At 39.6% G+C, this 15,290-nt stretch overlaps 1 protein-coding gene across 2 annotated transcripts in view; it reads right to left on the bottom strand.

Annotated features, from left to right (window-relative positions):
* NGEF (neuronal guanine nucleotide exchange factor) overlaps positions 1 to 15,290 on the bottom strand; it is a 192,213-nt gene that overhangs the window by 66,316 nt on the left and 110,607 nt on the right. For both annotated transcript variants that reach the window (XM_089665948.1, XM_089665954.1), the window contains one exon: positions 16 to 155. In XM_089665948.1, the coding sequence (XP_089522074.1) occupies positions 16 to 155 (140 nt within the window). The remainder of the gene's footprint in view (positions 1 to 15; positions 156 to 15,290) is intronic.

Below are 15,290 nucleotides of genomic sequence, written 5' to 3'. Positions count from 1 at the left end.
AAAAGGAATTCTTACCTACGTCTCCTATTAAGGTTTTCCAGTCTGCTGGCGCAGGGTAGATAGTTGGCAGTGCCTCTGGGGTAGGGGTGGCACAGTCAGTAGGGGAGGGACTGTCCGCTATAGGATTGTTAGAATCTTCAGAGTGAGGATATTCCCTGCAAAGAATAAGATCTACAATTAGCTGGCACAATCAGACATATGAAAAGACTTATCATAAGCCTGGGCTACAAAATTACATCAAGCCTTTACTCTTTAGACCTTTTACTTATTTAGACCTTTATCAATGGACTTTGCCATTTGAACTTTTCACCCAACTTCTCTCTGTGGCCAATTTTGTTTCATATCCCTTAAATCAAATGCACAGAAGTAAAGCTTTGTACTTGGAATTTCTTTTTTTTTAATATAAGGGTACAAGACTGACTTCTGCATCCAATAAAATCTACAGCAATGGCCATTGTAAAATTATGACATGATGATGTCTACAACACTGAAAGTAACTGATAGCTTTGTGTGTATGAACAGCCAGATATCTCCCAGATCTGAATTGTGCCGTTCACCATTTTTTAGAGTGGAAAAGGATTCTACCTCTGTCAACTTTTTATTGCTGTTTGTGCTACCATTTTGGAGACTAATTCCCCCTTCTTAATTGATAAATGTCAAACAGTACAGGAGAAATCTTCCAAGTGTTGACACAGACAGCAATACTGTATTTTTTAGCATATAATTTTTACTGCTATGTTTGTATTTGAATTGCAAGAATTTGTGTCAGCCTGTGCTATAATAGATACTTGCATGCCCTATATGGGGCTTAATGCCAAAAAAAAAAGAATCGTGGGAAAGGAAGAGTTTCTGAGATATTATTATTGTTGATTTAAAAAAAAACTAGTACTTTGCTGAGAACAAAGTGTTTTTAAGTAAGTTTCTAGTTATGTGTCCATCTTTTACAATACAATATTGAATGCTATATTTTATGGTACTTCTGGTGCATGATAGCCAATCAGCTTCTAACTTCAGCTTGTTCAAATAGGCTTTGTCAATAAAACCTGGAAGCTGATATAACAAGCTGCTTTATATTAGCTGATTGAACTTGTACACTGTCTTACACCACTGTATACATGATGTATATGTAACCCATTTTTTGTAGGAGACCCTTCCTGGCAGTTTAAGGTGTATTGCTTACAACCTGACAGCCTCCTATATTGTATATTGTACACTGCAATTATAATTTAAAAAAAAATTTAATTGTATAAAAAAAAACCTGGAAGCTGATGTGCAAAGCTGTACTAGGTTTTGCACTCTCCAGTTTTAGTAAATGACACCCAGTGTTCCAGATCTTACGTTTATACCATATCTGATAAATAAAATTTAGTATGTTATATAGTAGCTCTAGAGTAAACTGTTCTGATCTCATGCAGCCAATCTAGATGTTGCAGATTTTGTAAGTAGCATATAGGTCATGAACAGTTAGTTTGTAAAGTTAAAAATGCATTGTTCTCATATGTAATAACAGTATGGAAGAATATAAAAATACAATAACTGTTTTTCGTTATATTTTGGTAACCAATAAACAAAGTAAAATTATTTGAAACTACCTGTTCTTTTTTGTTATTTTTACATTTTTATCTGCTAACCGTACTTCATATCACTAACATACTTATATAATCATGATTCTTAGCTCATCAAGTGTTCTTTGGGATAATGGAAAAGTTGAGCTATGCAATACAATTAGATGAGATAATTAAAAATGGTTTGATCTATGAATATTTTTGTTTGTGTCTAGTTTACCTAATAGCATGGCCCTATGCAGTAATGATTTAAGATCGTGAACCATGGGAGGAGCAGATTCAAGCCATTTCCCCAGTATGGAATTCAATACCCTCAAGGCTCAAATATGTTCCCATTTTGTGAGTCCCATTGTTTGACAGCTATGTTCTATAGTGTGTTGGAAAAACATAACTGCGGGTTGAGAGATATGGGTTTGCCACTTATATTCATGTAGCCTATTGACTACTTCCAGAAATATTCTATGATGGGGCATTTCCACAGGAGGAGGTTCAAATTTGGGAACCTAATTTTATATGTGGGTCAATAATTGATCCACCTCTGTGTTGGGTTTCTCATAGATACTGTATAATAATAGGCTTAATCTATTACTTCAAACTGGAACTCTCTCCAAGCTTCGGCAATTATCATCTTACATAGGACATTTCTAAACATATGTAAAGAAAATAGAAACCTGTTTGCCCGATTAGATAATCTGAACATCCTTAGGCCTCAGGAAATTGAGGTGAGATGTAGAATATGCTTAAAGGCTGGAAAGATGTTTAATTTAATCTATAATAAATAGTGCGTTATTTACCAATCTATGGCTACTCTAATGGGGATCAAGGCTGGAGACAGTTTGATCTATGTTAGTGTTTTTGTTTAGAGAAAGATATCCATATATAGCACTGCTATGCCCGTGAGTCTGGCTTCGAGAGAAGAAATGACAGCGGGAAGAGGGAAAGTTACAGTAACATAACCTTTTCCTGTAATTAGCATTGATTGAGTAATCACGGTGATCAAATGATCAAAACTACATGGAGAGGTTCTTGACCTTCTCTCTAGGACCTGAGGCTGCAGACTGTTCCAAGAGCTGAACGGTCTCACAGTGCACAGCTTATTTGAAAGAAGGAAAAGTGTATTACAATTACAAATGTTCCTGTCTTAATGTGATCACAATGACTGGCTCAACATGTTACTCACATGGTCTGGAACCGCACACACTTTTAGCTGATCTATGAATATTGAATATGAATCTTAATGAGACATCTGGCTGACTCTGTTGCTTAAAAAATCTAAAGGAAGTCTATTAATACTTACCAGTTTTTGTGTATGGCAACTTAAATTTTTGCCTTCTTTCAGCGGTATGGCCTCACTAACTTTTGTAGCTGTAGTCACTGTGAAGAAATGAATCCTCAAAATTCACTGCAGAAGCAATGAAGTCATCTAAGCTGTTTTCTCAGTAGCTCAGGTCATCGGTGCTTCTGTGAACTTTGAGCATGTACTGATTCAGAGTACCAGAAGTTACAGATGACATTGAGGTCTTGTTTTAAAACCCACTTTACTGCTTGTTAGATTATGCAAATATTTGAACATTTATAGCCTGGCCACAGAGTCTTAATACGGGTTTTGTAAAAATCTGTGGGTCTTAGTTGTGTCATTTATTATTATTGGTTTTTTTTTTAATTTCTGACATATCCCTGTGTGTTGCAGGGGCTACCTAAAGCTTTGTGAAGGACCCAAAACTGATGACCCATACTTATTGCATTGTACAATGCTGTCCCTGCTGTCTGTGGTCAGAAAAACAGGAACAAGCATGTACAGGAGACCTCAAAAGTGCGAGGAGACTATCTGCATGGGATTTGCATTTGCTCCCTGTGCTTACATGGGTTTCCACTGGGTACTCTGGTGTCATTCCATGTTCCAAAGATATGCTGGTAGGTTAATTGGTGTATGTGTGTGCAAGTGTGTGTGTATATATATATATATATGTATATATATATATATATATATATATAATCTCACACATAGTGCTATGTTATGCTATGTTTGTCAGTATCCTGTTTTCATTCTTTTTTACAAAGGATGCCAACCATCACACTCAGGAATGGTTCGTTACGTGCATAGCAGGTATCAATAGCCAGGAACATTCAAAAACCCAACTATTACTCATACAAAGTATTTATAGTTCAGCGACTAGGTTGATGTACTATTATTATTTGCTTCAGTGAAGATGAACACAAAACAAAAGAAGGCAGTCTTGTATTAAATACCATAGCTGTAAGGAAGCTTGATATAGCGGAGTACAGATTTGTAACAGAAAACGCTTTTTTAAAGGTGTCAGCAGCTCCTAGTTTCTTCGGACCAGTTTATAACAACATTTGAGCATACAGATCCTTAAATCCCATAGCAGGACAGTAAGATTTTGTTTGCTTGCTACTGGATGTGGAACTTTGCATGCCACTCATTGCTCTTGTTTCTGCTTCCACACATTTGTTTATGGAATATGTCTGAGAATGCCTTATATCTATGAACCTTGAAATGTTAACACAGCTATCTGCAAACCAGACTCCACCTTGAGAAACTGGAAACAGAAAACAGTACCATACTTTGGACTTGAATTACTAAACCCCCCCAAAAAAGCAGGAATTAACCATTAGGTTGTACTTGAATTGCAGGGCTGCATGCACACGTAGAAGTTTGCGCACATACCAATCACTAGCACTAAACTATCAGTTACACACTGATGTTCAATGCAGTCCAATTTGTCATAATGTTGCCTTCATGCCTTCTCTTCCAATAAGGTGCACCACAAAATGTGCATACCAAACTTTTGCTAAAAAATTAATAGAAAATAATAAAGTGACTGGTTCCATAAGCAATGAAATGTGCAAAGCTAAACCGCATGTCGAAAAAACCTCATCCACTATGCTGTTGTAGTGAAGGCAGCATATGTAGAGACATTTATCAGTGAAGTTTCTATTCTAAACACCAAGGTGTGACATCTCATACACTGGATAATGAATGAAGGTGATTTTAAAAAATAGATTTTTATGATTGCCTTTAGGGCTCATTCACACAACATATGCTATTTCATGAGTTGAAACATGTCATGGTACAGAAAAAGGTCTTACCGTGTCTTTCTGCAGCACACCACAAGGCACATCCACTTTGCAGAGCAGTTATGCTCCGCCAGTATGGTGGGGTGCAATAAAATGACTGGCGCATCAACAACATGTGAGTGGTGCGCTACCACACATTGAGATGATGCTTTTATGGTGTCAATGGACCCTTAATGATAGTCATGCACACTTGATGTGGCTTCATACCTATAGAGTTAGATTTAGCAAAAACCAGAGAAAAAATACCATTGATCAGTTTCCAAAATTAAATCCAAACCAAAAATGCTAATTCATTGGTATGGGGGAACAAAACTGTTACTGTTAGCACACTTTTCACACATAGGCCCTAGTGTCTGTCCTTACTGAGGCTTACACAAACGGAAATCAGAAAAACATAGCTTGATAGTATTTTCCTAATGCTTCTCCAGATATCTGTGTTTGTCGGGCTCCATGAGGACAGAGAATACGTTTTTTTATGTAAAGAACAATGTTTTCAAACTGTCCTACCCACCTGTACTTTTTCCTCCAATTGGCCTTAAACATCTGTGCAGGGATGCCATTTCCACCATTTATTTACTGACACATGATTTACCTAGGTTCTGTTGCTGATTAACGGACTACTATCGTTAAACATATTGTGAAGAATATATAACAAGCAAGAATGTAAAATAACTTTAATTTATTGTCAATTTTTTAAGTTGGTGACAAGGTCTCTTTAAGAATGCTAGTAGTAAATATCCTACTTATTGAAGGTTTACTTTTGATAAAAATAAACCCTTAAAAGTCCAGACATAAACAGTATTATGAAAAATAGTATTGAAATTCCCACAGGCGCTATGAAGTATCCAAAAACAAGACAAGTCAAACAAAATCTTAAAATGAACGAAAAAGTGTTTATATGTACGCAGTGAGAAAGAACAGATGAAGTCACAGTTTCAAATACTATGGGTTGGATTTACTATAGACTGTGCAAGTGCAGTTGGTCCAGAGCTTAATAAATTAGATGAACCCAGGGGCGGACTGACAAGTCATGGGGCCCACGGGCAATAGGGGATCATGGGGCCCCTGTGTCCTTGCCCAAACTCAAAAAAGCCTATGAAAAAGGTACCAGGTGATTCTCATGGGGCCCCCTACTGACCCCGGGCCCTCAGGCAGTGCCCGAGTTTCCAAATGGTCAGTCCGCCCCTGGATGAACCTTCACTTTACAAAGAAATACCCAATCACATGCAAAGAACATAAAAAAGCAGCAGTTTAGATTGCACATGATTGGATGATGGAAGTCAACAGAGCTTCCCATCATTTACTAAGCTTTGGAGCAACTGCATGTGCAGAGTGCAAAGTCTATTTGTCTTTAGTAATCAACCCCCTTGCCTCTTTCTGAAAATAAAGGTTTTGGCAATCTGTTTTACTGTTACAAAGTTCAATTTGTTGACCATGCTATTCTAATAGTATTGGGACACCCCTGAAAATCATTGGATTCAGATGTTCCACTCACCTCCACGGCCACAGGTGTTTGAAATCAAGCACCTAGGCATGTAGACTGCTTCTATAAGCATTTGTGAAAGAATAGGTCGCTCTTAGGAGCTTAGTGAAGTCAAGCATTGTACTGTGATAGGTTGCCACCTCTGCAATAAGTTCATCCGTGAAATTTCCTTGCTACTAAATATTCCACGGTCAACTGTTAGTGGTATTATAACAAAGTGGAAGCAACTGGGAACAACAGTGCGTAGAGAGCTTCATGGTATGGGTTTCCATGGCCAAACAGCTGCATCCAAGCCTTACATCACCAAGTGCAATGCAAAGCGTCGGATGCAGTGGTGTAAAGCACGCCACCACTGGACTCTAGAGCAGTGGAGACATGTTCTCTGGAGTGACCAATCACGCTTCTCTGGAAATTCTATGGACGTGTCTGGGCTTGGCAGTTGCCAGGAGAACGGTACTTGCCTGACTGCATTGTGCCAAGTGTAAAGTTTGGTGGAGGGGGGGATTATAGTGTGGGGTTTTTTTTCAGGGGTTGGGCTTGGCCCCTTTGTTTCAGTGAAGGGAACTCTTAAGGCGTCAGCATACCAAGACATTTTGGACAATTTCATGCTCCCAACTTTGTGGGAACAGTTTGGGGATGGCTCCTTCCTGTTCCAACATGACTGCGCGCCAGTGCAGAAAGCAAGGTCCATAAAGACATGGATGAGCGAGTTTGGGGTGGAGGAACTTGACTGGCCTGCACAGAGTCCTGACCTCAACCCTATAAAACACCTTTGGGATGAATTAGAACAGAGACTGCAAGCCAGGCCTTCTCGTCCGAGATGAGTGCCTGACCTCACAAATGCGCTTCTGGAAGAATGGTCAAACATTCCCATAGACACACTCCTAAACCTTGTGGACAGCCTTCCCAGAAGAGTTGAAGCTGTTATAGCTGCAAAGGGTGGGCCAACTCAATATTGAACCCTACGGACTAAGATTGTGATGCCATTAAAGTTCATGTGCATGTAAAGGCAGGTGTCTTTTGGCAATATAGCGTGTGTGTATATATATATATATATATATATATATAACATTTCTTTTTTTTTCCATGGAGAGTCTTTTCTCCTATCACGATTGATCAAAACGTTCACAGCTCTGATGTCCCTGTAAGTGAAGTGCTATACAAACTGTGAGAGAAAGACAAAACTCTGATAACAGAAAGCTGTGAGTAACCCAAGAATACTACACTACTTATTAGCAAGCACATACACAGATAGAACAACATGAGCTGGACAATGAGTGATTTACACCTCTTTGGTATTGTCTTAAAAGGTGGAGACAAACACTAGAACTAAATCTAAATATACATAATACTTGCAAATACCAGAAAATCAGAAAACAGTCACTTACTATACACCTTAAATACATTTTACTAAAACTTAAAAGTGGAACTTTAGTCATAAAATGAAGTCCTGCTAGATCACTTCATGCTGGCCCCTTTTGCTATGTTAAACCTTTAAATTTAAGCGTTTAGAGTTCCGGCCTCCACCACCTCCCAAGAAAAAAATTAAAAGTCAGCAGCTACAAATACTGCAGCTGCTGACTTTTAATATTAGGGCACTCATCTGTCCATACATCAAGCGGTGTCCTCACCCCGAGCTGATTCTTCAATGGCTTTGCCATCTTGACTAAGGAACACTGGCAGTAAAGCTTTGCAGCTTCATCGCCAGTTTCCTACTGTGCATGCGTGAACCGTGCTGCGCTTTGTGATTAGGCCACAGTCTTCTGGGACCTTGGAAGAGGGGGAGAGGCCCGAACTCCTGAAGTGGGAAAGGGTATCTGTCAAAATCAGGTACCCGCTCCCCCTTCACCCAAAAGGTGCCAAATGTGGCAGCAGAGGGGGGAAGGAGGCAGAAAAGCGGAGCTTCCACTTTTGGGTGGAACTCCGCTTTAAGTGCTTATACTGTTTACAATCCAGTATTACACTGGGGTTGATTTACTAAAACTGGAGAGTGCACAAACTGGTGCAGCTGTGCATGGTAGCCAATCAGCTTCTAACTTCAGCTTGTTCAATTAAGCTTTGACAAAAAAAAATGGAATGTGATAGGTTTCCATGCAGAGCTGCACCAGATTTTGCACTCTCCTGTTTTAGAAAATCAGCCCTTTTGTGTCCATGCACACATACGCATTTAGAGGAGTTTAGAGGCAGAAAAAAAACACTGCCAGTACATCCAAGAGCAGCGATGTTTTGGCAGAAAAAATGGTTAATAGATGTAAGTAAACACAAGTAAAGGCATGTAAATGTGAACTAACGCTAGCTGTATTTAGCACTTTAATTTATTTAATTGGCCAGAATAAATTATTATTCTAGGAAATGAAATTAATTAAGGCTCAAGCACTTGACGTGTCTAAACGTGTTACATACTTTTACAAGCGGCAAGCGTTTTTCTGCCAAAGCGCTGCTGCCAGGAGGATAGGTTTCTAGGAGCATTGGCATAACTTCTAGTGTGCATGAGGCCTAAGGAGTATTTTGTGGGTACAAGGACTGCCGCATACTCTGATTATAGTTGTTTTAAAGACTGCAGAAGAGGGGAAACAGAGCCAGCAAAAATAGGATGCAGGGAAAGGACATGTTAATAATTGAAAACGCAGTTAAAAAAATTTTTGTTTTGAGCTTTAAAAAATGAAAGTGAATCATGCAGAAATAAACAACAACCTAACCGTAATGTGGAAACATTACCAAATTAGAATGATCAAGCATTGAATATATAAGGGTACAGACTGCAACAGAAGGTCAAAAGTCCTAAATTTCTAATAAGATACAACCTGCCCACTCACCTATTTCAGAGTGGGTATTACTTAAGAGTGGTTTCCTCCTCTGCCATTGTTGAGCTTTATGGCCACCTGTAACCTTGGAATTTATTAACCAGCCATTTAATTATATATATATATATATATATATATATACATACATACATACACACACACACATATATACACATACACTATATTGACAAAAGTATTGGGACGCTTGCCTTTACACGCACATGAACTTTAACTGTCTGCAGAATCATTAGCTAAAGACCTCTAAACTTCCTGTGGCCTTCAGATTAGCACAACAACAGTGCATAGAGAGCTTCATGAAATGGGTTTCCATGAGATAAATAAACGAAACCAGCACTCCAATCTTCATGCAAACCAAGGAATTGCCAAAATGCCAACCGAAGAGGTGGTGCCCTTCTGAGATCGGGAAATCTGACCAATGGTGAATAAAAACAAACAAGGACACACTCTCATCGTGCATTACCATGGTATAACACGTAATTTATTAAATAAAAAAGGATGTATACTCACAATCCAACGTGATTATGGGCAGTATAGGTGATCCACAAAAACAGTCACAATGCAACTGTGTCTAATGATGCGGATTATCTGATGCGTTTCGGGAGCTGAACCCCCTTCCTCAAATGGGTTTCCATGGCTGAGCAGCTGCATCCAAGCCTTACATCACCAAGTGCAATGCAAAGCATCGGATGCAATGGTGTAAAGCATGCTGCTACTGGACTCTAGAGCAGTGGAGACATGTTCTGTGGAGTGATAAATCAAGCTTCTCTGTCTGGCAATCCAATGGATGTGTCTAAGTTTGGAGGTTGCCAGGAAACCGGTACTTGCCTGACTGCATTGTGCCAAGTGTAATGTTTGGTGGAGGGAGGATTATGGTGAGGGGTTGTTTTTCAGGGGTTAGGCTTGCCCTTTGTTAAAGTGAAGGGAATTCTAAAGGTGTCAGCATACCAAGACATTTTGGACAATTTCATGCTCCCAACTTTGTGGGAACAGTTTGGGGATGGCCCCTTCCTGTTCCAACATGACTGCACACCAGTTCACAAAGCAAGGTCCATAAAGACATGGATGAGCGAGTTTGGGGTGGAGGAACTTGACTGGCCTGCACAGAGTCCTGACCTCAACCCAATAGAACACCTTTGGAATAAATTAAAGTGGAGACTACAAGCCAGGCCTTCTCGTCCAACATCAGTGCCTGACCTCACAAATGCGCTTCTGGAAGAATGGTCAAGCATTCCTATAGATACACTCCAAACCTTGTGGTCAGCTTTCCCAGAAGAGCTGAAGCTGTTATAGCTGCAAAGGGTGGGCCAACTCAATGTTGAACCCTATGGACTAAGACTGGGATGCTATTAAAGTTTATGTGCGTGTAAAGGCAGGCATCCCAATACTTTCGGCAATACAGTGTGTATATATATTTTTTTCTTCCTTAAAGTGCTCTATTACTTTGTCAAAGACGTCTTACACTTATATATGATATTTACCTTGAATAAAGTCTTCTGTTGTTTCCCGCTGAATTCATTCTAATGTGTGGATATGGTGCTACTTAACTAATTCCTAAACAATTAACTTTAGCAGAAAAGGAAAAAAAAAGTCACCTAATTTTTATTGCATGTGAAATGCTAGACCTATTCTAGAAATAAAAGCATATGCAGTGCTACAATTGTTACAGAGGGTTGATATTGTGAGCACAAAGGTGCTAGAATCAAGAGATGATAATTTTGGTGAGAAAATAGTATGCTCAATAGTGTTTACAGCACCAGTTTATCTCCAACTACCACAAGCCTGAAAAGAAGAGTACATTTTAACAGCAGTTAAGGTGTATTTAAAATATATTTCTTCTTTTGGAAGGGGTAAGAAATTGGTAAAACCACTGTCAGGTCTTTTGCTTTGCCATCTGTGTCACATTCAAGACTTCTTTGACTTTCAACCCTGTAGACACAACAAGAAAAAAAGAAATGTCCCCAAAGTGAGAGATATCCCCTCTTGTCACCAGAGTATGTGTTATCATTGGAAGATATCCCCTCTTTTCCTGTGATAACTTAACTGCTTCCCACCGGATGTATGCATATAACGCACATGGCGTTAATGCCGAGTGTCTGCATATATGCATCCCTAGGTTAATACTGTACTGTGATGAAAGCATACTTCCTGTGCACTCCCAGCACAGTAACAAGTTGGTACTGGAAAGCTCCTGATGCATACTTGCGATAATGAGCTTTCTGATCAGGTAACCCCTGTAATTACCAATCAGAGCGGTCAGAAGATCAGAATACCCACCTCAGTTAATTAAGGGCCTATGTCAACAGGATTTTAATGTCAAGTGGTTTTTACATTCCTATAAAAGTCTATGAGAATGCAGACCCACTTGAAACAGCTCTAATGCATGTCAGAAAGAAGTCAACTGGAAGTCTGCCTTGGAAACCAGACCATCTGGACTTTTCTTCTCTATAGTGTCTCATGGTACTGGCATCAAAATAATTGTTCCCTTTCCTTTTCTTCTCTACCCTTTTACTTGATAACCGAAGGTTTCCAGTTGGTCTCAATTCTTCTTCAATTTTAGGATGGAATGGAACCTTTTGCCCACAATTAATACATCTTATTTCTAATAACTCATAACTCTCTCACAATTCCAATCCCTACACCCATATTGCAAAGGCCTCTGGTTGACCTGCACTCAACTGCGAAGCTTCTATCGTGCTCTATGCATGAGCCTTAACCTCCCTAGTGGTCTGATTATGTCCATATTTCTGTGCTGAAAGCGTTACATTTTTTTGCGTGGAAATATGTATTTTTTAATTGTAGGCCTGTAATTTTTAGGAATAACTCACTGAAATCTGTCCGAACAAGAGTCTAGTAAACATTCCGGGTAGGATAAAACTTGAAACACAAAATCATAAATTATAATTTAATAAATAATCATAAAAATAATAATAATATAATAATAATAATAATAATAAATTCAATTCAATAATATAATAAAACCAAAAACACTGAAATTTGAAATACAGTGGGGCAAAAAAGTATTTAGTCAGCCACCAATTTTGCAAGTTCTCCCACTTAAAAAGATGAGAGAGGCCTGTAAATGGCATCATAGGTAGACCTCAACTATGAGAGACAAAATGAGAAAAAAAATCCAGACAATCACATTGGCTGATTTGGAAAGAATTTATTTGCAAATTATGGTGGAAAATAAGTATTTGGTCACCTACAAACAAGCAAGATTTCTGGCTCTCACAGACCTGTACCTTCTTCTTTAAGAGGCTACTCATTACCTGTATCAATGGCACCTGTTTGAACTTGTTATCAGTATAAAAGACACCTGTCCACAACCTCAAACAGTCACACTCCAAATTCCACTATGGTGAAGACCAAAGAGCTGTCGAAGGACACCAGAAACAAAATTGTAGACCTGCACCAGGCTGGGAAGACTGAATCTGCAATAGGCAAGCAGCTTGGTGTGAACAAATCAACTGTGGGAGCAATAATTAGAAAATGGAAGACATACAAGACCACTGATAATCTCCCTCGATCTGGGGCTCCACGCAAGATCTCACCCCGTGGGGTCAAAATGATCACAAGAACGGTGAGCAAAAATCCCAGGACCACACGGGGGGACCTAGTGAATGACCTGAAGAGAGCTGGGACCAACGTAACAAAGGCTACCATCAGTAACACACTACGCTGCCAGGGACTCAGATCCTGCAGTGCCAGACGTGTCCCGACGCTTGCAGGGACCGGAACACGGAAGCCGGATGCTGGCATCGGCCGGAGGAGATGGCTGGGGATGCAGCAGGGGACACATCACGGGAGCGAAGGACAAGGTAAGCGCTGCAGGGATACCCTGAGCAATGCCGCATGGTAAGCCCGAGTGTAGCTCGGGGTTACCGCTTGTGGTACTGAAACTTTACCCCAAGCTACACTCGGGAATACCGCTAGGGAGGTTAATACATATAACTTTTGAAGAGCTACAGTATGTGTATTGAACACAGCCCCCCAATATATCATCTCATTGTTGTAAACTCTAGCTCTGACCAGGATTTCATCTTTCTTCTGACCCATGCCGAAAAGTGGGTCACAGAACTGGGACTTCCCATTACTGAAGAGGAATGGGATAGAATTTTTTTTACTCACACATAAATTCCCTATGTAAGGTTCAAGAACAGAACTTCAAAATATTTTTGAGATTATATCCAACACCTTTTTAGACTTATACCTAAAAACATTTTTTTTAGTTTTGGAAAGAATGGAGAGAGATTAACACCTGTCAGGTTTTAAATTGCTGTCTGTGCCCCTGTTAGGTAGATTCATCTTCTCTGTTGTCACTGAAAGTGAAAGAAAATCCCAAATTTTGGGTTGTTCCCAGAAAAGTAATAAAGGGGAAATCTTACAATGGAAACACTGGTTCTGGTGACCCTGGTGAAAAAAGGGATTCCCTCATTTTGGAGAGATTCCCCTCATTTCCTATTCTGGCTATTGAACAGGAAGTGAAGGAAAATCTATCTCCCCAATGGGACACAAATGGCAAAAATAAAAAAAAATTGACAGGGGTTATTAGAACCCTCCCTTACTTTAGCCTAAAAAAAAAAAAAAAAGTTTTGCTTTTAGTTCTACTTTAAATTCATATACCGATCCCTGATATCTGCTGGAGATGTCAAATGACTCCCAGCATTATCCTCCACACCCTAATGTGGGTGAAGACAGCAAAATCAACTGAATCAGACTCCATCCACAACTGAAATATAATTTTTGGGTAGATTGGTCTTTAAGAAAGCAAATTAATAATACTACTACTGCTGCTAATAATAGTAGTAGCATTTGCAACAGGGTTGTCTGTAGATGTGAAATTAGTAGTTTGTGTTTCCTCTTTGAATATTTAAGTGTGATTTACAGCAGTGAGGCTAATAATATATCAAAGAATATTCCGTGGGGACCAGTAAACATTCATTAGGCTGCCGCCCAATTGTTTTTCAGAATCCATCACTGTATCCATATAAACTTGGAACCAGACTTGTTAAGTAGATGTTGGCTGCGCTTTCAATTTCAACAGTGCCAGGTCAGCCAACTGAGTGGGTAGTGGAGCAAAAATAAACGATAGGTTACATAAAAGAAACTGCAGCTGGAGACCGACTATGCTAATACCATAAAAAAAGTTAATATCCAGTATGAAGTAGAAGGGATCTCCCTTATAATTACTATGATCCGCCACAGGCTACAAGGGGATGGAATATTAAATGACTGCCATAATGCTGTATCTGGTGCATAATTACACTCCATAAGCAACTGTTACACACGCTGTTTTCTTCCTATTTGGGTCAGAATTTTGCCTTAACCCAGTTAGCTGCTGGAGGATACTGTAATACACATCCAAAGGAGATTTACAGAAGAGACCAGAGAGAGTAGGGATAATCAGAGGCAGAGGGACAAAGATAAAGTCCTACTGAAAGAGCTGTCACACTGCAGACAAAACAAACTAAAATTCTAATTGTAATTTAGCCCTCAGCATGTTGCAGAAAAAAGCAGGCCAAGTTGATATGCACAAGCTGTCATCTAATTCTAAACACTTTAAAAGGGACTGTCAACATAGAATTCTAGGAGTTGCCATTGCTGACTTGTTTTATGAAAGTGCAGACTCCGGGGCACTACTTGGTTCTTTTTGGTGAGATTTCAGCTCTATAAGGTCCCCCGGGACCTTTGATTTCACCCATATTAGGACTTGTTTACACTTTCTGTCAGGGATGGTAAAAATAGGTGGTTGAGTCCTTAGATGTGGTGGCTCGCAGGGGTGAACTGACCATTTGGAAACTCGGGCACTGCCCGAGGGCTCGGGGTCAGTAGGGGGCCCCATGAGATGCCCCTGGTACCTTTTTCATAGGCTTTTTTGAGTTTGAGCAAGGACACGGGCCCCATGATCCCCTATTGCCTGGGGTGGCTGCATTCGTTTTTATTTTCAGATTAAGAACTTTTTCAGCAAGCACAGAAAATATTGGCAAATTTTGCCAGAAGTGCAGTGTTCATGTCACTTCCTGTGAGCTGAACTAGCAAAACGATGTTATATTTCTTCTGTGAACTACTAATCACCCCATCCCCACATAATAAACAAAGCCAGGAATGTTTAAAGCCCAGCCTGGGTGACAACCATGTATGCCCCCGTAGATACAGTGGAGAACTGAGTGTAGTCAGCCAGGCACTGCAAATGTTTTATTTGCATGATTACCCGGGGAAAAAAGGGAAATAAGCCAGATAAAAGAAAAATGGAGGCACCTTATCTAAGAATAGTGAATATATTACATTTCGTTTTTTGGTTTTAGATAGACTTTAAGT

Source organism: Staurois parvus, unplaced genomic scaffold (assembly GCF_062004578.1).
Source record: "Staurois parvus isolate SC_StPar_1 unplaced genomic scaffold, SC_StPar_1.0 ptg000049l, whole genome shotgun sequence".
In the NCBI taxonomy this organism is placed as follows: Eukaryota; Metazoa; Chordata; class Amphibia; order Anura; family Ranidae; genus Staurois; species Staurois parvus.
The sequence above is the reverse complement of the archived record's forward strand: the minus strand, read 5'-3'. Positions and strand labels throughout refer to the sequence as shown.